At 40.6% G+C, this 25,507-nt stretch overlaps 3 protein-coding genes across 6 annotated transcripts in view; all 3 read left to right on the top strand.

The window, feature by feature from the left end:
- The first annotated feature begins 1,179 nt into the window (after window positions 1–1,179).
- Window positions 1,180–8,683, top strand: LOC129176653 (retinol dehydrogenase 13-like). 2 transcript variants are annotated; one of them, XM_054766915.1, is made up of 7 exons: window positions 1,180–1,331; window positions 2,683–2,801; window positions 4,879–5,034; window positions 5,127–5,231; window positions 5,327–5,539; window positions 5,642–5,743; window positions 8,385–8,683. In XM_054766915.1, exons 1-7 carry the CDS (start codon window positions 1,267–1,269, stop codon window positions 8,681–8,683), a joined length of 1,059 nt encoding a protein of 352 aa, XP_054622890.1. In that variant the 5' UTR covers window positions 1,180–1,266. The 2 variants fall into 2 exon arrangements, with proteins under 2 accessions (XP_054622890.1, XP_054622891.1); XM_054766916.1 differs by lacking the exon at window positions 2,683–2,801.
- A 1,374-nt stretch (window positions 8,684–10,057) lies between these two features.
- decr2 (2,4-dienoyl CoA reductase 2, peroxisomal) lies at window positions 10,058–17,856 on the top strand. 2 transcript variants are annotated; one of them, XM_054766919.1, is made up of 9 exons: window positions 10,058–10,201; window positions 10,277–10,345; window positions 13,092–13,143; window positions 13,218–13,353; window positions 13,584–13,708; window positions 16,850–16,943; window positions 17,011–17,115; window positions 17,192–17,444; window positions 17,587–17,856. In XM_054766919.1, the coding sequence occupies exons 1-8, from the start codon at window positions 10,095–10,097 to the stop codon at window positions 17,410–17,412; spliced, it is 909 nt and encodes a 302-aa protein (XP_054622894.1). In that variant the 5' UTR covers window positions 10,058–10,094; the 3' UTR covers window positions 17,413–17,444; window positions 17,587–17,856. The 2 variants fall into 2 exon arrangements, with proteins under 2 accessions (XP_054622894.1, XP_054622892.1); XM_054766917.1 differs by having other exon boundaries at window positions 10,088–10,201; window positions 17,192–17,380.
- A 1,451-nt stretch (window positions 17,857–19,307) lies between these two features.
- Window positions 19,308–25,507, top strand: part of rab11fip3 (RAB11 family interacting protein 3 (class II)) — a 37,014-nt gene continuing 30,814 nt past the window's right edge. For both annotated transcript variants that reach the window (XM_054766949.1, XM_054766948.1), the window contains exon 1: window positions 19,308–21,698. In XM_054766949.1, coding sequence (XP_054622924.1) covers window positions 20,343–21,698 — 1,356 coding nt within the window. In that variant the 5' untranslated portion in view covers window positions 19,308–20,342. The remainder of the gene's footprint in view (window positions 21,699–25,507) is intronic.

The following is a 25,507-nucleotide window of genomic DNA, read 5'->3' as shown; positions in this document are numbered from 1 at the left end:
TTAAAGCCCTGTGAAACTGGAATGGACTGAGTGTACCAACACTTGGAAGAAAATAGGTTTTCAGGCCTTTCGGGTCAAGCAGAGATGAGGAAGAGAACAGATGCATGTGCCTCATATTGAAGATAGGCCAAGACTTTTTAATAGGGCTATGTGCGTGAACAGTGCTGTTATTAATCATAGTGAAGGTCAAGCACTCAGGCTGACAGCAGAGAGCACAGAGGGTTGAGCACACTGGGGGCGGGGGAAAGACACCTTTTAGCAATTAACAGATGCAGAAGGCTGTTTCTGCTCCATCCACTCTTTCATCTCCTCTTTCCCACACACCAGACTCGTGGCCTAATTTTCTACTTTTTATGTGTCACCTCAAGTTTCCACCTCAAGTTGCAAGGGGGTGGCCTTGTTTCTTTCTTGTTCCCAAATATTTTCTCCTGAAATTACTTCCTGTGTTCTTGCTGCCCTTTAAACAGCAATAGGCATTGGTTCAAAATGGACTTTTAAGGGTTCTTCCATAACAGGTTTGTGCTCCATTATTTTAATTTTATAACATCTATCACACCGAAAAAACATAAAAACATATTACCACTGAAAATGTGTTTGCAAACAAGACAATTGCTCCAGATGTAAACAGATGTTGCTTCTCAATCGCATAATATACTGCATAAGCCAATCTAATGCAAAAACAGCAACATTTTAAATGCCAACACTGAGCACAATTTCTAGCACATTTCTAAATAAAAATAAATAATTATATTCAGACTGGAATAAAGCAACCAAAACAAACTAATAAATTAATAAATAAACATAATGGAACAATTTAGCTTGAGAATTTTTTTTTAAATACAGTAGTGTAATTTAATTCTTATTAATGTCAAGAGATCAGACTACAGTAGTGCATTTTGTACTCTTAAGTTACATTAAACAGTTGATAATATGTTTTATATAATAATTGCATAATAATAATATAATATTGTTAATGCTATTCTTAATAATACAAATTTTATTATAAGATATGTAATATAACATGATTGTGAGTATTATTATTGTTATTATTGTAGTTGTTTAGTGTTTATGTGTAGTTTTTATTATCTTGCTGTGGTTTCTAAGTTTTTGTGTTTTGAAAGTTACTTCCTGAAACGAGACTACATTTCCCACAATGCCAACTGTTGCGATGACGTCAACAGTACGCGAGCATAACCTTGTGCTGCAGTGTTGTTACAGCTAAGGAAACACGACCGAAACTGTTTTATTTCGCCTAATTTATTAATTATGAGCAAGTATGTCTTGCCAGTTTCTGTGTTCGGAACTGTTATTGGATGCGCTGTCTTGCTCAAGTGAGTAATTCACGTTATGGCACAGCTTTTGCCTCGTACAACAGCAGAATTTGTACAACTGTGTGAGCAGTCAGTCCCATGTTTGTTTGTCGTTGTGGAGGCTTCTATGGCTTGTTAATCTGGTCCCTGCCACTATAATAACATACAACATACAATGTCATAATTTCATTAATGAAGGTAATAATTGATTAAGCCCTAACACAGTAATGCAACATGTGTAGTATTGAAATGAGCAGCTGCTTCCCAATGACCCCTTACAGCAAAGGTGTACAAAGTGCTGCCCAGGGGCCATTTGAGGCCCGCAGCTAATAGTAAACACACTGAATACAATCAAACAAAACTGAAAAGGAAAATGGGAAAAGTAGCAAAAAAGGCATAATGTTGATACTGATAATGCTAATAATAGTAATACACTTTGTCACTTATAGCGAAAAGCTATATATAACGTTGGATTGTCGGTCCTGTTATTTTAATATGCAGATTGGTTAGAAAATAACTTTCAATTTTTCTATGTCATGTGATGTCTTTTGGTACCCTGTTGATGTCTTTTGGTACCATATATACAGTATTTTCAGTATGTAACCCTCTGTAGAAAAGGTTTGGACACCCCTTCATTACAGGATACAGTAATGTAATTGGTAATGGTAATGGTTGAATTAATCTTGAACATGAATACTGTACAAGTCACACTGGAGCACATCACATAGCACAATTTTGCATGTCCATAAAGGAGTAGGAAGAAGCAAGGCTGATTTAATCAGTTTCACATCAGCTGCAATACATTTATTCTCCTCTTGTTTTCCAAGTGTACTTTGTAAGGGTACATAAGAATATAGTGCAATCATAGCCAAGGTTTGTACTTACTGAAAGGAAGCTACAGACTTAATGATAATAACTGATAAAATTGTTTACAGAATCATAGCTTGATAATGAGTGAGTACAGACCATGTACCATGTAATGCTGATATTGTTCGTGTAGTCCGTTCATATAAGTGTTTTGGGTAGAAGGTTATTGTTTGCTTTATGCATAATTTTAGCCGTTTAAAAGCTTACTAGTTCTGCAAATTTTAATAATTTTGAATAATTTTGATTTTGTAAAGAAAGAGTTTGTGTGTTCTTTGTAAGTGGCATTATGGATTATCCTAAGTGACGTTTTTGTAGCACAGTTAGTGAGTGAAGTTTGTAGTTGTGCGAAGTTGAAATTGTAGTCCCTTTTGCATTCAAAATCAGTGTTAGAGTAAAGCAAATCTAATTTAAGTATCTACTGGATATTAGACTGACATAAGCCTACCTCGCATCCTTGTTTTAGTAAATGAGTCCACGCTAAGTCCTGATTTGATCCTTTTCACAGGAACCATGTGACAGGGGGCCGATGTCCTAGCAAAGCTAAGATAAACGGGAAGACGGTGGTTGTAACAGGAGCCAACACAGGCATCGGCAAAGAGACAGCGAGGGAATTGGCCAAGAGAGGTGTGGAAAAAATTGTGTCACTCTAAAATTTATTACTGTATTGCCCCAAATAAAAAAGGTAGTATTTTTTCCCTTGATGCTAATTTTAAGAGAATGGTGATTAGTAGGGGTGCTCCGATCGATCGGCCACCAATCAGTATATATGCCGATACATGCCTTATAATGGTGATCACCTCCACCCCATACTATTGCAGAAACCAGCCTGTAGTCACTGTCTCCCGCCCACTTTCCCTTCACACTGTGCTGGCGTGCCAAAGCCAAAAGAAACATGTCTTCCGTGTGGAACTTACCTGTCGTTGTGAGAGTGATATAAGTTTTGCATCCTGCAAAACATGCCACGAAAAATATCTCCCGAGGTGGCGTGTTAAGAAGCTTTAGTTTAGTGCCGCATTTGGGGGGCGGGCACTTGGCAGGGTGTGGTGAGTTTTCGAAGCTCGCAATGTGATCATCGGTGGGGCGGCGACTAATGTGCCCAAAACGCTGGATTTGTCGGACTGGATGGCCGGCCGTCGGTGGATGAAACCGGGTTTGCCGATTGCCTGGGGGTCCTGCTGGAGCGCCTTCAAGCTGTGTGCTGTCGCATCCAAAGTCTCCTTCAAGAAGGCGTCTGATCCGTAGACATATACAGGGTCAGGCAAAATGATCTGACACATTTGTAGGTTAAATAAAAGGCAAATAAAGTAAAGAAACAAGAAAGTGTTTTTATTTTCGAAAAGTACATATAATGCCATTCTGTTTCATTATGTTTTAAAAATTAAATCAGTCAAATGGGATCCATTATTGTCCACACACTCAATGCAGATCCAGTAGCTCCTAAGTTGGTAACCCATAACAAGATCGTGTTTGGAGCTGGTACGGGATCATGTCTACCAAGATTGAAGTGCAAACGGAACGCTCGTTGTGTTGCAATTACAGATTCGTTTGTTTTGATAAACGTTTCCACAATGAAAGCGCAATGCTCACCAGTCCAATTCATGGCAGCAACTGAAAAAGAAACGAAAAACAATGGCATTATAAAGAAACAAAGCCAAATGGCATTATATGAAAACAATGGCATTATGTGTACTTTTCGAAAATAAAAACACTTTTTTGTTTCTTTACTTTATTGGCCTTTTATTTAACCTACAAATGTGTCAGATCATTTTGCCTGACCCTGTACATGGAAACGCAGCATCGAGTGTGTTTGCCCACTGTTGCGATACGTCAACGTCGCCGCCATATTGGATGTCATAATGGTGTCAAGGTTTCGCTGTAAACTAACACAATTAAATGTACTTACTTTCATAAAGCGCCTTTCTACAAAGACATTTCGGTTAATGCCTTGTGTTTATCCTTTCACACACGCACTAAAATACTTGGGAAACAGTTAGGCACCAAAAACAATGGATTTGATTTTCTCAGATCCCACACAGGAGTAATTCACATTTGCATCAGCTATATAGCACCAAGTAATGCCAAAAACTATTTATATCCAGTATATATGTCAGGAAACGCTGAGCTGTCGAGTGCTTTACCCCCAGTTGTGGAAAAATAAAAATAATGAAGCAGGTGCAGGATATAACAACAAAAGGCGACAGAGGAGGAAAAAGGCTCTATGAAAAACATACACGGTAGTCGTAGATAGCAGCAACTGGGCATAGGAAAGTTCACGTAACAGCACAGGCAACGAGCAAAGATTCAATGAACCATCGCCGTACCGCTTAGCGCTTTTAAACCCCACTAATTGCACAATACCACTGGGGTGAAGCGGCTGCAGTCTCCCCCCAGCAGGAAGTGCAGCACACCAAAATAAGACCGCAGGACAGGAAGTGCGCACTCCTGTCCTGCGGAACATGACAAAAAAAATTACCATGTCGGGGTCATTCATGGCTGGTTCATTTTGTCAGGAAACGCGGAGCTGTTGAGTGCTTGACCCCCAGTATGCAGAGACGAAAATATTTGATTTATAAATAAGGAATCCTACTTTGCGGAAATTCACGGTCGGGTCTGGAACCAATTAACCGCGCTAAACGAGGGATTACTCTATTCAGGTCAATAACAGTAAGTTTGCTTTTCTTTGCTATTTACACACCTTCAGGGGGTCGCATCATTATGGGATGCCGAGACATGGAGAAGTGCGAGGCGGCTGCCAAAGAAATCAGAGGCAACACACTGAATCCCCATGTCTACGCGTGTCAGCTTGACTTGGCCTCCATGAAATCCATACGAGAGTTTGCTGAGAAGATCAAAGAAAGTGAGCTGATAAACATAAGACGTTTTCCTATCGTGTTTGGTCTGTGCTCTATTAAAAAGTGATACTATCTTGAATATTGCATTGCCTTGCAGAGGAGCAGCGTGTGGATGTGCTAATAAACAATGCAGGGGTCATGAGATGTCCTGCCTGGAAAACAGAGGATGGATTTGAGATGCAGTTTGGAGTTAACCACTTAGGTAGTGACACAGATCTGCCTTAATGTAGCAAGATTTTGAGTCAAACTTACCTGAATGACTTAACATGTAAATCATGTCATTTTTTCTGCTTCTAGGCCACTTCTTATTGACAAATCTTCTGCTGGATAAATTAAAAGAGTCCGCCCCCAGCAGAGTGATCAACCTGGCCTCGCTCGTCCACATCATTGGAAAGATTGACTTTGACGACCTGAACTGGGAGAGAAAGAAGTATGATACCAAGCAAGCGTACTGTCAGAGCAAGCTTGCCAATGTTCTCTTCACAAGAGAGCTGGCCAAGCGCTTACAAGGCAAGTGTGAGTGGGAGGGAAGTACGCCCTGTATTCTTTTTAATTGGCAGTTGGATATACATTTTCACAACAATGCTGTGTGTTTGTTCTTGTGTTTAACAGGCACGGGAATCACAGTGAATGCAGTGCACCCTGGGGTTGTTGCCACGGAGCTTGGCAGGCACACTGGTCTGCACCAATCTTGGCTCTCCAGCACCATGCTCAGTAAGTAACCTGCTCCTCTATAGTAGGAATTTTGGTAATTTAAAAAAAAAATACTACATCAAGACATTAAAGGTCCCCTATTATGCAAATTGACTTTTTAATGAGGTTACAGTATAACAGCAGTATGTGTCCTTGCCTGTTAATGAGCACCAAACGTGAGAAAATCAATCAGCTCCATCACTTGTTTGCTCCACTTTTGAGAAAAGAGGTCGCTTTTGAAGTTCTGGGTTTTCATGGCATGAACAAAGAATTGTCACGATACCACTTCTGACCCGCCCCTAGCTAGATGAGCCCACCCCATGTATACACTCATCACTTCACTGAGGACAGCTTTGTGAAAAAGCAGACTTCACTACACATGTTAAAATAAAGACTGGAGCTCTGTCAACTACTGTATCTGTCGGTCAGCTACAGGCAGGAGAGCTGTAAATTTGATCGTTTTGTTTTTCTTCAGCAAATAGGCTAATATAGCATGATGTTGCTGTTAAAATGTGACTGTAATGTTAGCACTGTAGCTCACATAGCTATGCTAACAAATCCTCCTGTCCCACTCCTTCATGTTACGTTGTTATATGTGATGTATGGCATGTATTACGTTGGGCAAGTGCCGAGTTACAGTGTACGGTCGTCCCTCGTTTAATGCGGCTAATTGGTTCCAGACCCCACCATGATAAGTGAATTTCCGCGAAGTAGGATTCAATATTAATAAATACAATATTTTCTGTAGTTAGAGCAAACAAAACCTGTTGATGACTTTGTAAATATGATTTTTACCATTATTACAGCCCAGCAGACATGAAGTAACACCTCATAGTCACCTTTACACTCCTGTTATTCTTTGTTTACAACATATTGCTCAACTGTAATGTGCAGGCTACGGGATCACTGCAGGGACACAAGAGACAGCCGCCGCTTTAAACATAGAAAGCTACTGGTTTGGTTTGGTTTAATTCTTTTAGAACATGCATGCAGGTTACAATGGAATACATCTCATGAGTCATTTCACAGTTCCACATGTCCAAAAGGAGTAGGAAGAAGCTAAGCTTATTTTATCCTACCCCCCATCCATTCCATTTCTTGTGCAGTACATATTATTCACTTCCTACACTCCATGTAATATTATTCCATATCATAATCAGTGTAATAATACATAAATAATAAAAAATAAAAACAAGCATGATAGAACAATAAATATAATAATCAAGACTCTTCTGCCTTATATGTAGCAAACATCAACTGTTTGTATTGTTTTGTATTGGTACATTGTTTGAGTTCCTTACTCAATCCGTTCCATAATTTAATTCCAAACTAACAACTAACTAACTAGTTAACTAGTTAGCCCCCTATTTGTTTATTCTAAACTTAAGAAAAGGTTTCAAATGGAGTGGGGAAGAAGAACAAAGTAAGAAGCCAAAAACGTACCACTTCCACACGGAATGGGACGTCATGTCGGACATGCCATGGCTGACTCCATGCAGTGTGAAGGTAATCCAATGTAATGTCATGTCTCATCAATGTAACGTTACTGACACATAGTGACTAGAATACTACATATTACTTGTCTGTCAATATTGTTTGACTAATAATAATCCATAGTCCACAACGAAACAGCGATTATTTATTTATTAATACATTTTCAATTTTAAAAAAAACAAAAAAACAATGTTTGAATCCCGATGTAGCAAGGGACAACTGTATACGTAAAAAGTGAATAAAGTGCACAATCGCACTTCTTGGAAGACAGGTGTGAACAAACAGTTCATTAGCATTAAAGCTACAAACGCACACAGTGGTGTGTTACTAAAAGCACCTTTAAACCGTGTAACTTCAAGCATCAAGAGATTTTGGATTTCAGGTAAGCTGCAGCACATGACATATTATTTTAAATTTTTCTATACTTCATTAATTGATCATCAAGAGGTAGAGGTTTCATCAGGTTGTTTGGTGTGGAGCATTTCCGTATCATACCAGTCAAAAGTATCTCCAAAGTTTTGGAGCATCATGCGTGACTAGCATTAAGACGCTCCTCAATGTTAACTCTACTCAGTGTTAACTGCTAAAATCCATGACTGTACACTTAAATACTGGCATTATAGTGTATTTGGAAGGCCTTGGAAAGGATCTCTCTGTAATGTTATGGCATTGTATTTTGATTTCCACTGTTATATATACAGGTACACACTCCTGATCAAAATCTTAAGACCAGTTGAAAAATTGCTAGAATTTGCATTTTGCACATTTGGATCTTAATGAGGTTTTAAGTAGAGCTACATTATGCAAAAACAAGAAGGGGGAGTGAGACAAAAAGCACTTTGAAAAAGTAATTTATTGAAAACAACAATTAAACTGAAATAGGCTGTCAAACTCGCATCAAGCATGCCCAAACCCATTTTTGAAGTGATTAACAAGAACAGTGGAGCTACTGAGTCCTACTGAGAACATTTTTTGCTCTGGTTTGGGGAGTTTTTTGTTATGTTTTAAGCCATGGTCTTAAACTTTTGATCAGCTGATAAATAGCCTATTTCAGTTTAATTGCTGTTTTCAGTAAATTACTTTTTCAAAGTGCTTTTTGTCCCCCCACCCACATTTGGATTAAGAGTGTATATAGCATTTATATAGCCACCCGCTGTGTGCCCCCCAGGTCCTTTTTTCTCGCTGTTGGTAAAGAACCCAGAGCTTGGGTCGCAGCCCAGTGTCTACATGGCTGTGGCCGAGGAGATGGAAGGGGTGACGGGACGCTATTATGACGTGCTGACAGAAAAGGAGCCGGCACCCCAGGCTATGGATGAGGATGCAGCTCGCAGGCTTTGGGAGATCAGCAGCAGGCTGGTGGGCCTGGAAGAGGAAAAACTGTTTAACACGCCAGCACAAAGTCAGAACAGTGCTGAGCAGACACATGGACAGAGCACAGGACCAGTTGTTGGAGCTGTGGGGTTGTAATAGTTTGGCGAAAATGGCCTTTAGAGCCTTGAACTCACTGGAGCAAATAAGTATCCAAGGTTTTGATTCTGGTTCTGTTTTTGCACATGCCTTCTTTTTCGTATGTCAGATCCTTTAAATGTTCTGCAACAAAATATTTCACTTCTTAATGTTGTGTGCATCAGGGCAAACAGTGGGGAAATTAAATTACCCACACATTTGTAAAATAGCCGTCGGGTATGGTGATTTGTATCCAAAAGCTCAACATGGGATTTTAATGTGTTCAAGGATGGAACTACATGAGCGCTTTGTGTGAAACTTCCGAGCAACAGCGCCCTCTGGCTGTTTTTTTGTTGTTGCCTAAAACCTATCCTCAAAATAAGTACAATATACTGTATATGTCTTAATCGTTCTCCATTCTGATACAGAACATAATTACTAGTTTCACAGAAATGCAGTAGAGAACATAGAGTGGCAAACACTTCTTCTATCACATCTAAATTCTTGTGACTTTAAAATAACGTACAACTGTAAGGAGTTAAAGTACAAATGTCAAAACTATATGTTTACTTCCAGTAAGTATTTTGAAGGATCCATTGTTTTTTCAGTAGTGAATCCCAAAGTACAGGTCCATAAATGGAGCTACTTTACACTAATGCACACTGCAGCATCCTCTCTGACATTAAGTCCCTACATTGTTGAATTCAGAAAGGGTTTTGAGATGGTGTTATTGGAGATGAGCAACATAAACGATTTTGTCATTTTATTCTTTAATTACACCCTATTGCACCAAGTTTTTTTTATCAGATGCTTTACCTTATGTAGCGGAAACCGGGATATTTGAATAATATCTATGTAAACATCATTTCCCATAATGCCCCGCGAGCAGCAGTCGGGAAAACTAGCGTCCAAGGTACAAATAGTTCCAACTTAAGTAGGGGGCATACAAAGCAACCCGTTTGGACTTCGATTGAAACTTTGGAAATTTCGTGTTTTAAAAAAGTAATTTCAACGCAACTGACAAGTTTGCCCGTCAGCAGGTAATGCAACACAGGCTAAGGTTAGCTACTTGTCACTGCATAGCATAAGCTGTCACTTCACCGAGATGCCAACATACGTTTGCCTTTTAAGTCACATTTTTGTCTTCTGGAGGTATACAAGTAACATAAATTCAAAGGTAATGTGCTAAATGTTCTCACTGTCATTTTAATCATGCCAATAGTAGAAAAATTACCTTATATTTTGGCATGTTTACATGACAAATCTAGTCTTTCTGGTGGTTTTTTTTTTTACGTTGGGAAAGTCCGGAATCTTACTAGTTAAAAGTGCCATTACTGACTTTGTACATGTGATTATTTTGATTATTTCTTAAGGTTTATAGAAATGTATTGTTGAATGTTGCATTTTGTGCTGTGTGAGGTATTCTATTTTGATGAGCATGGCAGAGCCACAGAAGACAGGTGATGTGCTACCTGAAGATGTTGGTACTGACGACTGCCTGACTTCTTACACACACATCTACAGCCCTGACTTACTCAAGTAAGTATTCAAGAAGTACTTCAAGATGTGTCATTGTAATTAGTATTGTATCTAAAAAAATACACGTGTTTTTAGAGATCAAGTTGCATTTATTACTGGTGGCGGATCGGGAATTGGACTCAGGATAGCTGAAATCTTTATGAGGTGAGCGAAATATTACATTTTATTTTTTACCCATGGTGTAATTAGCTCTTATTGGTAGTTATTAGCTTCTCTAAGCACATTAACAACCATGAAAAATTCTACCAATCTGCTACATTTCTTGCACACCTGTGTTTTACTCTGATTCTAATTGTGATAAACAAAGTAAAGACAAAAGTCACACTATCATCCAATGATCTTGACAAATGTCCAAGTTAAAGGTATCGGTATCCCCTGGCCCTCTATGTTGCACTGGGTTGATCCTAAATGTGTAGTATTGCCCACCTCAATAGTGGTTAGCATGTAGGCCACACAGTCAAATCTCCGTTGGGAATCTCTGTGTGGAGTTTGCATGTTCTCCCTATGCGTGTGTGGGTTTCTCCGGGTACTCCGGCTTCCTCCCCCATTCCAAAAACATGCATGTTAGGTTAATTGGTGACTCTAAATTGTCCATAGGTATGAACGTGAGTGTGAATGGTTGTTTGTCTATATGTGCTCCAGCATACCTGTGAGGATTAAGTGGCATAGAAAATGAATGAATGAGCTTATATTGAATTCTTGTATTTAATCTTTTATTTTGCAGGTGTGTCATGTGTTCTGTGTACAGTGTGAGTGACTTTGGAGCTATTTTAACTATAATTTAGGTATAAGATTGGGCTTACGCCAAAACTCAGCTCATGTCACAGTCTAGTACGTAACCCGATGACTGACCCTGAAATCTTTATGAATAATCTATCTTTGTTCATCTGTCTATACAAGGAGTCACCAACACAGTGCCCGCGTGCACCAGGTAGCCCCCCACGACCACATGAGGCGCCCGCCAGGCCTGCTTTTCATTCAGATTTTCAGTTAATAATGTGAGAACACTAGAAAGAAATGTATTCTGAAACATAAAATGTGAGTTGTGGATACCAGCATTTTGTGACTGTTTTGGTAAAACAAGCATATTTGATTTGTTTGGGTTGAAATAAGGTATGAAAATAATTTCTACAAAAATGAGTAGCTCGTGGCCATTTTAGCTCTCTCAAGAAAAAACGTTGGTGACCCCTGGTCTATACCAACGATGTAAAGTGACAGGCGGAACACTGAACAATGCTCTTCCACTAGATGGCAGAAAGTATACAATTACAGTCAAACCTGTCTGTAGTAGCCACTAAAGGGAAACGGCAAAAGTGGCCGATATAGGCAGGTGGCCGTTATAGACAGGTTGGTGGCCATTTTGAATTTGTGCGCGCACATATTAACATGTCTGTGATTAGAAGCTTGTTGTGTTTGCAGATACATATAATTATACTGTTACATGTTGACCAGTAGAGGGCACTGTGGGACTGCGGATAAAAGTTGTAAAGAACAACTCGGCTTGTTATTCTACACCACACACAGAACAAAGCTGTGCTACTATATATACGGCAGAGTGTCATTACAGCTTAAGTTTATCAGAAAGTGACGTGAAATGACGGTGTGACGTCACGAGCAGGAGAGCTAGGCTGAGTGCTAACTGTGAGTGTCGAGAGAGTTGGGAAGTGTGTGGATGTAAAGTCCTGCAGTGTTCTCCGATGTTAATAAAGCGATTAAAGTGCATCGCCGACGTGAGTCTCTCCTTCCCCACAACAAGCGGCATTACAGTATTGACCAGTGCACATTGTCTCACACCAGGAAATACAGTAAACGGTGTCACTGTCTGCAACAAGCTCCAAAGAAGATGGCTTTTTTTGTCGAACAACTTACAGTTTGTGTGGATCTTGTGAATGATTGTGACTGAGCTAGGACTCAGTAATTAAAGTTTACACACGACGGCTTCATTGATTGAAAAATATAACTTTTCGTGCATGAAGCTTCCGCTTGAGTCGGTATTTTGGCTGCTATATGCGGTCAGATATTGACCATGGGATACAAAATGGGTGGCCGCTGGCCACATTAGACAGGGGACTGCTATACACAGGGTCTATAACACGTAAATTTTCTGCGGGGGATTTTTCAGTGGCCGCTATAGGCAGGTGGCCGTTATATACAGGTTGCTGCCAAGACAGGTTTGACCTGTGTTTTTGTTTGGTGATGTGCCGTAAGATTTTTGCATCCATCCATCCATTTTCTATACCGCTTCTCCTCATTAGGGTCGCGGGGGCATGCTGGAATCTATCCCAGCTGACTTCGGGTGACAGGCGGGGTACACCCTGGACTGATCGCCAGCCAATGGCAGGGCACATATAGACAAACAACCATTCACACTCACATTCATACCTATGGACAATTTAGAGTCTCCAATTAACCTAACTTGCATGTTTTTGGAATGGGGGCGGAAACCGGAGAACCCGGAGAAAACCCACGCACGGGGAGAACATGCAAACTCCACACAGAGAAACGGGGAGAAACCCAGGTCTTCACGATCTCCAGACTGTTACTGTGTTGGCCAACATGCTAACCACTAGACCACCGTGCGGCCCAAGATCTTTCTAATGCAAAATATTTGCTTTGGCTCAATAAAGTTTGGGAAGCACTGGTAAATGAGAGTTATCTATTTGTTTACAGTGTTATACATTTCATATGATTTTTTTTCTCCTTTATAAATGCTGGAAGTGAATGTAAAAGTGGTAGGATTTTAAAAACTCAGCCTCTGCTTACCCCTTTTTGGGCATGTTGAATTGTTCAAGTGTAACTGTATGATGTTCCTTATTGTCATTTTCTTAAGCATGTTACCCTTACCAATGAGTTTGAATAGTCATAAGTCATATATTCTTCTTTCTTGCAGGCATGGCTGTGACACAGCGATCGCCAGCAGGAACATTGATAAGCTCAAAGAGGTTTTTTTTCTGTTTTTTTTTTTCAAAATGTCAATATGTTAGCCTTGGTTGATATCACTCAATGTCTTTGCCAGGCTGCTCAGAAGCTATCTGCTGTTTCGGGACGTCGCTGCCTCCCGCTGAGCTTGGACGTGAGGCGGCCTGAGACCATTGCTACAGCCGTGGATGAGACGATCAAAGAAATGGGCCGCATAGACATCCTCATTAACAGTAAGACTAGAAATAAAAGGTGTACTGTACAGTTTGAGGATGATATGTACCTGGCGCAAAGGTCAGGTGTGAAGATTTTGTGGCTTAATCATCAACTTTTCCCCCAAGGCCTCTGCAGTGTAAGATTTTTCGCTTTTATCATATTGAGTGCATATCACCAACGCAAGGTCACCTGTGCTTGTCTGATGTAACACATAATAAGAGCAGTTGCAACTTGCTGTATGTGACAGATGCTGCTGGAAACTTCCTGTGTCCCGCCTCTGCTCTTTCCTTCAACGCCTTCAAGACAGTTATGGAGATAGACACGATGGGAACGTTCAACACAAGCAAAGTTGTGTACGAGAAGTGGTTCAAGGTATGGTAAAGGGCTGCTGTAGCCTTTAGTGACCGTAAGAGGGTAGTAAAAGTTACATACATTCATTCTATGCCGCTTGTCCTCACTGGGGTCATGGAGAAGTTAAATGCAGTACAGCGGAACGTCCCAAGTCAAAACACCTTTGAAGTTGTGCAATGTCATTTTGTTAACCAAAATTTTTGAAAAAAAATATACCTCAAAAGTCAAGTAAAACTTGCAATCCATCATTACATCTCAAGTCTTGTGGAATTCAGCCTGTGAATGACATCAGACTGGCCCTCGAGTTCAGTTTTAAAAAATTGGGAGTGCCTAGCATTTTATGTTTTTTTAATTTCATTTTTCCTTAAAATGTCAGTGCTCCTGTCATATAGAGAGGATCTTTGTCTTGCATTTTGGCAGTAGGTGCTTAAAAGCAGCAACTCGCTCCTGTCATGGAGAATCTTTGACTAGTGTTTTGCAGTATGTCCGTACTCCTGTCATATAGATCATTTTTGACAAATGTAAACATATATTTTAATTAGGGATGTCCGATATTGGCTTTTTTGCCGATATTTGATGTGAGATATTATCCAACTTTCAATTTCCGATTCTATTATCAACCGACACAGATACGTGTAACATCACATCTCTCCTGTCGTAGAATGAACACATATCTGTTGTGAAGATAATGGATACAGCATCAGCAATTAGCTTCCATGTGGCTGTAAACAACATTGTACAACTGTAAGCAAACATCTGAGAGATACTTGCGATGGGGCATGGCAAAGCGTAGCTCAAGTAACACCACAATTTTGGTGATTCTGGCGTCTTGCATGATAGCAAAGGGCTGGTTATCCACAGGCCATGATTTCCTGATTGATGGCTTTCGCCCTGGGAATTGGAAGTATTGAAGGAAGAAGTCTCGGTTCCGCCTCGCATAACCAACACTTTGCAGTAATTGCAAGTTGCAAGTTTAATAACCGGAGGAGACACCACAGAAATAACGTTAGTCATTTGCGCACCGGAAAATACAGGAGCCCATCGGCCTATATACAGCTTTTTTTTTTTAAATCGGTCTTCATTATAGGGAAGAAACGTCATACCGATATTGACCGACATTACATTTTTATGCCAATATCAGGCTGATAATATCGGGCTGATAATATTGGTGGGCCAATATTATTCGACATCACTAATTTTAATTTATTACTTTATTTAGGACTCCATCCAATCCATCCATCCATTTTCCTCCGGTTATGCGGGTCTGGGTCGCGGGGGCAGCAGTCTCAGTAGGGATGCCTAGACTTCCCCGTCCTCGGCCACCTCCTCCAGCTCCACCGGGAGGACACCAAGGCCTTCCCAGGCCAGCTGTGAGACATAATCCCTCCATCGTGTCCTCGGTCTCCCTCGGGGCCTTCTCCCATCTTGGCATGCTTGGAACACCTCACCAGAGAGGCGTCCAGGAGGCATCCGGACTAGATGCCCGAGCCACCTCAACTGGCTCCCCTCGATGTGAAGGAGCAGTGGCTCTACTCTGAGATCCTCCCGGATGATTGAGCTCCTCTCCCTATCTCTTAGGGTGAGTCCAGCCACCCTACGGAGTAAACTCATTTCAGCAGCTTGTATCTGCCATCTCGTTCTTTCAGTCACGACCCAAAGCGCATGACCATAGGTGAGGGTGGGAACATAGATCAACTGGTAAATTGAGAGCTTTGCCTTCCAGCTCAGCTGTCTCTTCACCACGACAATCCGGTACCGGGACCGCATTACTGCACTCCCAGCCCGGAGGGAGCAATCCACCGTTTTCCGACTGATAACCATGGCCTTGGATTTTGAGGTGCTGAGTCTGAGCTTCACACTCAGATGCAAAACTCCCCAGTAAACGCTGAAGGTCACAGCCTGATGAGGCCATCAGGACCACATTGTAGCAGAGATGAGATCCTATTTAGGACTATACTCGCCATTTGGTTAGGTAAACAATTTAAGCCATCACAGACCATTTACACATGCAAAATAATAATAAAAGGGAAGGGAGAAGGCCCCCTACAGTCATTATCTTTCTAAAATGTGGTTGAATCTCCTTATATAAGGAATTAGAAGTTATTTTTTGTGCCAGATGATTGTACCAGTCATTATAGGAAATAGAAACACATGACATAGGAGAGTCTGGCTGTTGTATGAGAAATAATACATTTAATAATCAATCGTGTGCAATAAATTAATTTTTACCATAAATACACTTATTGTACTGTACATACTTTCCTGCAATGCCTATAAAATGCCACTAGGTGACATGCGCTTCGCCTTCTTTTTCCCTCTCCATTACTTGTCTGTCAGGCGTCTTCAAAGGCTAAGTAGTTTTACTTGATTTTAGTTTTATTTAGTTTAATCATACTTACACTTGTATGACAGTACAGTCATCCCTTGTTTATCAAGGTTAATTGATTTCAGACCCGACCACGATATGTGAATTTTCACAAAGCAGGATTCAATATTAATAAATGGAATAATTTTGTAGTTAGAGCATAGAAAACCTAACTTATGACTTTCTAAATACAATCTTTGCCATTATTAAAGCCCTGTAGACACAAAATAACACCCCTATAGTCACCTATACACTCCTATTATTCCTTGTTTACGCCACATTGCTCAACTGTAATGTGCAGGTTATGGTAATCACTGCAGGCACACAAGAGACGGCCATAGGTTTAAACATTAGCGGCTTAGCCTACAATTTATTTGCTGTATTCTAAACTCAAGAAAGGGTTTAAGACTGAGTGGGGAAGAAGGACAAAGAAGCCAAGAACTTCCACTTTCACTTCCACACTGAATGGGAGGAGAACTTCTTTTCACTCCACCATGCCAGACATGCCACGGCTGTGTGTGACGGTACGCCTAGTGGCCAGAATGCTACATGTATTTTTGTCTTTCAATATTTTTTGACTAATAATAGGCCATAGTCAACCACGAAACGGTGATCATATATTAATTAAATTTTGAGGGAGCGAAAATCGAACTGCGATATTGCGATGGGCGACTGTATTAAAATGGAGCAGATTATATTTCACTTTGGAGGTTCCACAGTATAACATACTTTTCTGTGCAATCTCTCTGTCATTTGTCATGTATTTTTGAGTGTCATTTGGTTGTTTTGGTTTTCAGAATCATGGGGGCAACATTGTCAACATCTCTGCAACACTTGGATACAAGGGCCAAGCGCTGCAGGTGCATGCTGGATCTGCCAAGGCGGCAAATGGTAAGATTGGGTTAGAGTTTACTGTCCTTTAACCATAAGGACACGTCTTACACCATGTCATTTCCAGATGCCATGACCAAGCACCTAGCTGTAGAGTGGGGACCCAGTGGAGTGAGAGTGAATGCTGTCGCCCCAGGTCCTATATCTGGCACAGAGGGCTTCCGCAGGCTGGGTAAAAGAGTGCATAATGCTGGATCCTAATTCAACAGTACAGTACAGCACACAAAGTATTTTTTCTTTTAACATAGGTGGCCCCAGAGGGGAGTCTGCTGGTCTGTTCCAGTCCATTCCTTTGCAGCGAGCAGGCAACAAGACAGAGATGGCTCACTGCACTCTTTTCTTAGCCAGCCGGGCATCGTCCTACGTGACCGGAGCCATCCTGGTGGCGGACGGTGGATCGTGGCTGACCTCAGCTAATGACGTCTCCAAGCTGATGGGTATAGCCTCCTCTAAATCTGCTAAACTCTGAGCAGGGGCTCTCCTGTCCTCCTCCTGACCCAGGTGTGTAGGAGGAGGTGGAGCTTTTGAAGACCATTTCCAGGAATAGAACATGAATTTGTCTTTCAATATTGTTTTGGTTACATTTTTAAAGCTACATATACGCTCCGTCCTAATTTATTATTGTTTTTTTCTTTCTTTGCAGGTTATTGGTCATCTGAAATTAGAGACAAGTAAAGAAAACTGTATAAAAGTTATTGTAGTGCTGCACGGGATTGCAATAAACCTGCCTCACAGCTTTAAGAATATCTTGAACATGTCATCATGCATTTCATGTACAGTAGTGTCACATTCCATTTGTGATTTTCCCCGAAGTCAGCTGGGATAGGCTCCAGCATGCCCCCGCGACCCTAAAGAAGAGAAGTGGTATAGAAAATGGATGGATGGATGGATAGTAAAACATTTTATGATTATATTTAAGTGTGGTCTCTTTTTGCCTGTCAACAAAATCATGTTATGAATTTGCAATGCAGATAAACTCCTGAAACCCAGTAAAGCATGTTTCTCCTCTGTGAGGGAAAAGCCTTGAACAGCCTTATTTAAATGCAAAAAACACATGTGCTGTGGAGAAGTCATCCTGGGCATGCCAGTGATGTGTGATTTGTTGGGGTTTGTGCAATGAAATAGAAAATCTGCCCTCCCAAAATGGCTGCCATACTGACATACATACTTTTATGGAGAAGTACTGTACTATTTTTTTTCAGGTATTCTGTTCCTGAGTGACTTTTTAAGTGCAAACAAATAGTTTGAGGTTTTTTGGTAAGTCATTTTTAAGATATCGAAAACAAAAAAGTACCAATGTCCTCTGTGGTTGACATGAAAACTTACTACACACTACTTTTTCAAATAAAATGATGACTATGGTTGATGCAACAATGTGTGTAACCAAGAATAAAAACTACCATTCTACTGCCGTCAAATATACAAAATGCTTAATGTTTTTTTTCATGTCCATTGGTAATATAACTGTAAAAATGGACTATGTAAAATATAGGTGAGTAGAACCATAATGACCTGCTTAATATTGTAAATAAATTCCGTTTGTGTGATTTTTAAAAATGCCACCAAAAAAACAGTAGGGACTAGATACAGTTGTATACTGGAAAGGACATTACATAACAAATTAACACAATTTCTGACAAAAAAATTGCAAGGGCATATTTTTTTTCACTAAAGACAATTTAAACAAATATTTTAAAAACGCAAATATGAAGTGAAGTGCCCTCTTTAACTTTATTTAATACAGTTTTTTCTAGTTTGATTTTTTTTAACATTCCGTCTCACAAAGTTACAATGAACATGTCTTCATATCTTTGTAAGGGGTTAAACTTACAAAATCAGCAGGGGACCAAATACTTATTTTCCCCACTGTGTATACAGTATATTTTTGTATATCTCAAATACCCCCTGAAGTGCCATCAAGCACCTCAATTTGAGAACCACTGCACTAGAAGACTTGACTGTAATACGAATACAGGATGATCACTCCCGATGTACGCCATATGGGGGCACCAAAACACTACCATTTCGAATTGCACTTTCTACATCCACTATATACGGTGTATAGCATTATAAATATGTCTAAAACTGATTGTACTTGCACTGTTACGAATAACAGATTGCAGAAATGTAAATGGTAGACTTTGAAGGTAATAACACGAAGCATTTAACGAATGTCATTGACCCAAAACCCCTAATTCGTGTACTTTTCGATGAGCCTTTGAAGGGTTACCTACGTTATGTTTTGCTCATTTAGCAAGTATTTTAGCATTAGAAATCATTGTAAAAAGCCAGTAACACTGCAGGGTATTTTGTACGCTTGCGTGAAACGTCAGAGTATATGCCGCTGCAGAAGGAGGAGGCGGAGGAGGAGGAGGAGGGATGGGACGCGGCTGATGCTGATGCGAGAGCTCGTACGTGACAGTGGTCGACATCTGAAAACGGTGCAACTTTTCCCCTCCGATTTAATTCGTTTTTCGCCATGAAGTAGACATGACTGTTTTTCTGCTCGGCGTTTTTTTTGGAGGAGGAATCATCGTCACGGCGTTCGGCTGGCCTTCTTGAGGGACCGACACAGGTGGATTCCCGCTTGCCGCAAAACGACAAATGTAGATATCACCTTGGACTAGCAAATACGTGACAACATCCTCAGCTACACCGTCTATCAAGTGACATCCACGCCGGCCTTTAGGTGATACCAGCAAGGACTTAGAAGGCGGACGGACTGTTTGGCCTGTTAGCGAGCTAATGGGCTAATTTGGCTAGCTAGCTAGACATTTAGCCAATGGGAAGGGGAGCGGTGGGATGCTGGAAGGAGGAGTTTGAAGGCTAGTTGCGGGAATACGTTCCTTTCAGCATACGCGTTTTGCTAGCAGATAAACGCCAAATGGAGAGCATTATTACAATTTTAGGTCGTCGTTGTTGGGTTCGTTTCCCATTAACTGGTTCTTCTTATTGATGTATACTAATTAGCTTGGTAATGATACACGACGATGAATCGGCTAAATACGCTAATGTTTACAAACAGTTGTATCTTCATTTGTATTTCGTCCTTCTTGTAAGCTTTCTGGCTAGATGTTAAAGTATGTTTGGGCTGAATGATTTTCGGACAACCAGGTGTAGACCTACCATCCCTGAAGTGCACCGAGTAAGTCCAAATATTTAAGTATGGCTTAAAAACGGATTAGCTAATACGTTTCATCGATATGGTTGCCAGACAGTTAGGTTAAAAATGTTCAACAGTGCGTGAAAAGCGGCATTGTACATTTTCTCGTTGACGTGCATTGAGAAACAAACTAGCATTTATCACCTGTAATATACACATACATCATTTAAAATATGGCAGTTAGGTTGCAAGGCTGGATTTTGGAGAACACGGTGAGATAAAGTAGCCAAACAGAAATGGAACCTACAGTAGTGTCTAGCCCTTTGGGGCATGCACAGCAAGCATTTCCTCTTGGATTTCTCACCCTGGATTCAGACAATGGAGGTGTCCTTTGTCCAAACAACACTGGTCAGACAGGTTTGCATTTTGGAGACCAGAAGCAGACAGTCCAACCAAGCAACATGGAAAAAACCTCTCAGCCGGGCAAGCCGGTAGAGTTGGATCAACTTTTATACATTTCCGATTATTCCTGTGGAGATTTGTTTTTTGACGGACGTCGTTCTCCTGATTCACAAGTTCCTCCACACAGAGGAGAGACAATGTCTCGCTCGGAAAGAAACAAGGAACCTGATGAAGCCAGTGACTTCATGCTCTCGTGGCTGTTTTCTCCCAACCTCACTGATGTGGTTGGGAAAAACTTTGCATTCGAGGAGGCCTCTCTCGGGGGTAGCGATGTCCTCAGTGAACAGACTGACAGTTCGCAACTGAAATGGAATTGTGCTATAAACCCAGGAGAGTCACTTATTTACCTAGATCTCCCAGATGATCCGGCTTGTGCCACTTCAGAATCTTCAGGTGTGTCACATGATGTCAATGAAGCACCGGCACAGAAGGAGAGCAGGGAGACTTTGTCATGTGAAACTGAAGACAAAGGTTTATTCCCAGATCAAGTGACATCTCTGCCAGTAAACAGTAGCTCAACGCTGCAAGAGCTACCTGACGGCAGCACACCACTGACGTGTCCTCAAGGGTCTGTGCCTTTGATGGATTTAGAGTATCCAGATCCTGACAGTGGTCTTACACTTCACCCTGCTGGTCCACAACAGTTGGATCTATCAGAGGATTCCCACGTGGAACATGCAGGACTATTCAGGACTTTAGGGCAACGAGGTGAGGGTGACTCATCTTATGTGATTTCGTCACCTGAGGATGCCTTCATCCACGGTGACCTCAGGAGCTTGTCTGTGGAGAGTACGCCAAAAGATTCGATAGAAAACAAAATAAAAAATGAAGCAAATGAGGCAATGGCATTGGATCTGTGCTTAAGCCCCGATGAGGTGTCTTGGAACTTGGAGCCAAAGGAGGAAGTACACAATGACACCGCTCCCAATTTGGGACACAGGGAAGGGCAGCTCCAGGAGTTGGAAACGTCTACTGAGGAGACTAAATGGACTAGTGAGCAAAGTGTGGACACTGTTTCCCTATCTAAGATGGTGGGACATGACTCACTGCCAGTGGTTTCAGCTGTGAACACGAGGGAGGAAGAAGCCTCGCCACTTAAAACTGTATTTGATGCTTTAGACCAGGATGGAGATGGCTTCGTTCGCATTGAGGAGTTTATGGAGTTTGCTGCCGCCTATGGAGCTGATCAGGTGAGATGTTGTCACTTGACTTCCTGTCTTTTTTTTTTTAATAACATAGCATCAGATTCTTGCATATTTCTCATGTAAGGTGCCACACTGGTACATTTTGTATTAGTGATTTTCTTTTGAGCCTTCACAACGAGCTGTAAAACAACATTAAGCAGTGATGTCACCTCGTGCTCTGAAGGACCTGTTGCTCAAGATCCGATTTGTTGGATTTGTTGGTTTTCTTGAGGATAAGCGGCATAGAAGATGGATGGATGGACGTTGGTTTTCTCAAACATTTACATCTTTTAATACTATAGAAATTAAACAATTGTATATTTTAGAGTAGTCAGTGTACAGCTTGTAGACTGAAAATGACTCAGCACATGACCATTATTGTCTAAACAGCTGGCAGCATAGAGAGTGGTGGTAGCTTTGTGGTTTTGGAGTTACATGGCTGGGGAGCTGCGGTTCATTGAGGGAATTCTAACATGTGCAGTGACATGTTGAAGCTGATGGAATCACATGATCCCAAATGAGCACCTATGGGGTGAATTCCATGTCAAAGAGGATTAAGGGCAGTACTACATCACAATGTTGCTCACTTTGGGCACAATTTGGACATGTTCACTGCTTCTGTTGCCAGCTATTTAGAGGCTGTGTGTTGACTTACTTTCAGAGGTCAGTAATACAAGTATATGTATACTGCTATACAAGCTTTACACGGACTACTCTAATGTATATCCAAATTCCGCAGCAAATTGTCCCTTGAGATCAGTTGTAATACAATTGTTGCTGCTGTGTTTCTGATCAAAAAATGAGTAAATAGCTTCCAGTTAGCGTTGCCTTTGTCAACATTACCCCTGCCACAGTGCTGTTGCTCTCATTTGTTAAATAGGCGTGAGGAAGCAGGGAACTGTTTATTTCATGTACAGGGTAAGTGTCAGTTCTGTATATTTGCTGCCATCCTCTCCTGGTTTCCTGTGGCAAAAGCAGCTCACAGTCACGTGACTAAAAACCCTTCATGGATTAGTTTGTCATGCATTCAGTTCCAGAGGATTTGGGTTATGATCTAAATGCGTCTGTCAAGCATATTGGTTATATTGGCCTGGCATTTCCTCCATATGTCAAATAACAAAACATTCGTCTTCTCATTTGCATAGTATTTGCTTTAGGGATTATCTCCATCCACTGCTTCCACACACGACCACCCTTAGTATTGTTATAAAAAGAATTATTGAATAACGTTAAATTGCAGGTGTTTCATTAACATACTTGAGGTATCAGCAAGCTAAAAATAACATCAATTTCCCATCAGATATGCTATACATGTCTGGCTTGTATTTACACTGCTTACATATAGGTTAGAGGCAGTCGCTTATGTAGCCTAACTGGTAACTGAAGTAAACAAAACACTGCCCCGATTAGAATGTAACGTGCTACGTAGTGTTAGTTCCTTTACTGTTGTCATTGTGCTTATTCTTGAGATAATTAATGTCAAAAGACAAGGATCTGTATTTGGTAACTAATCTAAAGAAAATGCATTCCATAAGGCAGCAGGGCAATGTGATTTCTTCCAGCCAATAAGCAGAGGTAGCCTCTTTCGCATAGAGCTCTCCCATAGTAGCCTCGTCAATGCATTTATTTCTACAGGTGTCTCAATCTGATATTGATATTGGATATCGGTCCAATATCAGGAAAAAACCCACAGTATTTAAAATCTCAGATATTGGCACTCCGATATAAGCAGTTTATTCCAGACTCTGCACCAGCACTTCAATCCAGCAGCAGCACTTCTTTCTAGTATGCTGAACCCACGTTATCACAACAACATAGTGTGCTAGCGTGTTTAGCAAGGAGCAGGAGTGATGTTGGCCTTGGGGCAGTATTTTTTGTTGAAGTCCGAAAAAGACATTGCAGCTGAGTACAAAACTTGTCATGCACAAGTTTCCCATGGTGGCACAGAACCGGAGAAGTTTAATACGACCAACCTCATCGCGCAATTGAAGCAGGATTTACGCAGCAATGTGGCTTCCTAAAACACCCACCACTGTTTGAAAAATTTGCAAAGTGTGATAAACTCCCATGGGACGTCAAAAAGTCTTTAACAGGAAAGAGCCAGCCCTTGTTGGAGGTGAGTAATGTTGGGTTTAAACGCTTCATTATGCCTATTATAACTCAATAAAATATAATATGTATATGTACGTATGTGTGTGTCTATATATATATATATATATATATATATATATATATATATATATATATATATATATATATATATATATATATTGGCTTTCGATCCGGTACAGATGTTTTTTTTGTTTGTTTGTTTTTTCAATAATAAGCTTTTGTTACAAACATGAATTTGTGGGATTGAATATGGTTATAAAAATAGCTCTTCAAAGCATTAAACATAATGAAACCAAAGTATTGCTGAATGTACTTTTTTATTACACAGCATGACCAACAATATTGTTTGACTTTTGTAACAAACCTCTGTGAGTCAGGTCCCTAATCCAATAAATGATCCAATAAAATATTAAATTGGAAAAAATGGGCTTGCAAAATACTTTTAGGGTAGGACTAATCATTTGGTTATAGATCAATTTCTGGTGTGATTTAGAATATAACTCTCTTTGGGCCCTATGAAATCAGTTTTAGTTTTCCCCAAATTCCGTTTTTACCATTTTTATTTCTAAGAATTCAGTTTTTTACCAGCATAGAGTGTGTGCTATTCGAGTTAGTGAATAAAATGCACAAATCCTTATATTTATTGATGCAGTACATCATTGGCCAATTTGTCCAGTAATTGAGAAATGGATGTAGCTTAGCTAACTTTTCTAATTGGATGTCAGCCTCAGCACATATTGCTACAAAATCTTCAACAAACCTAACCTAACCTCCATCCATCCATCCATTTTCTATACCGCTTCTCCTCTTTAGGGTCGCGGGGGGCATGCTGGAGCCTATCCCAGCTGACTTTGGGCGACAGGCGGGGTACACCCTGGACTGGTTGCCAGCAGGACACATATAGACAAACAACCATTCACACTCATAGGTTAATTGGCGACTCTAAATTGTCCATAGGTATGAATGTGAGTGTGAATGCATACGTCACCCAAAGGCTTGTTTTGCCATGCGATAGTTGGGGAAAGGTACTCCCATGTATAGGCAAAAGTTCTTTTTGTTACCCGAAAATTATTTATTCAGTGTCAGTGATGCAGCTTATGTCAAATGTCCCACCACTCCTGACTCAGATATCCACCCACATGCACCTCGAAACAGACGTCTCAAACTGCCATAACGAAAATGTTGACTCTGGTTGCACGATGTTCTTGAAAAGACTACAAATCGGGGCATGTTTACTTCCGGCTGCGTGAAAGAGGTTTACATGTCCAATCACCATATAATATTTTGAAAAATAACTACACTGATAATATACACTACTGATATACTGTATCATTATTATAAAGACAATGATGAAAGTTTTCAAATTGTGATCGTAATACTGGGGGCATAAAATTGTGAATTTCCAAGAATTTCAAGCTAAAAAGGGGATAAACTGCTTCGCTCTGTGTTCATTTGGCCTGGCCCCGGATCATGTCTCGCGCAGGGAATTGTGAAGGATTAAGAGTAAAATGTTTTTTCCTGAGTCAGACATCCTTCATGAGTGTGTTAGGCACAAAGCCGGGCTATTGTCATGTTAGGCGACTGAATATCGACTCCACCTGTTGTTGTGCGAGGGAGAACTCCAGCTCAAACGTTTAATTCATAGGTGTGCTTTGACTGTTCTTCTCTACTGTTTAGTTTTTAAAAGGTTTTTTGTTTATGAA

This window comes from Dunckerocampus dactyliophorus, chromosome 2, assembly GCF_027744805.1.
Source record: "Dunckerocampus dactyliophorus isolate RoL2022-P2 chromosome 2, RoL_Ddac_1.1, whole genome shotgun sequence".
Classification (NCBI taxonomy): Eukaryota; Metazoa; Chordata; class Actinopteri; order Syngnathiformes; family Syngnathidae; genus Dunckerocampus; species Dunckerocampus dactyliophorus.
Note: the sequence above shows the minus strand (reverse complement) of the source record. Positions and strands in the feature narration are given on the sequence as shown.

What these genes read in the sequence shown, in the direction of transcription:
- decr2 (XM_054766919.1), top strand. Translation starts at nt 10,095, where the DNA reads ATGAGCATGGCAGAGCCACAGAAGACAGGTGATGTGCTACCTGAAGAT. An exon ending in TACAGCCCTGACTTACTCAA is followed by an intron (nt 10,202 to 10,276) that starts GTAAGTATTCAA and finishes ACGTGTTTTTAG; the next exon opens with AGATCAAGTTGCATTTATTA. An exon ending in TGTACGAGAAGTGGTTCAAG is followed by an intron (nt 13,709 to 16,849) that starts GTATGGTAAAGG and finishes TTTGGTTTTCAG; the next exon opens with AATCATGGGGGCAACATTGT.
- LOC129176653 (XM_054766915.1), top strand. Translation starts at nt 1,267, where the DNA reads ATGAGCAAGTATGTCTTGCCAGTTTCTGTGTTCGGAACTGTTATTGGA. An exon ending in GGATGCGCTGTCTTGCTCAA is followed by an intron (nt 1,332 to 2,682) that starts GTGAGTAATTCA and finishes TCCTTTTCACAG; the next exon opens with GAACCATGTGACAGGGGGCC. An exon ending in GAGGGAATTGGCCAAGAGAG is followed by an intron (nt 2,802 to 4,878) that starts GTGTGGAAAAAA and finishes ACACACCTTCAG; the next exon opens with GGGGTCGCATCATTATGGGA.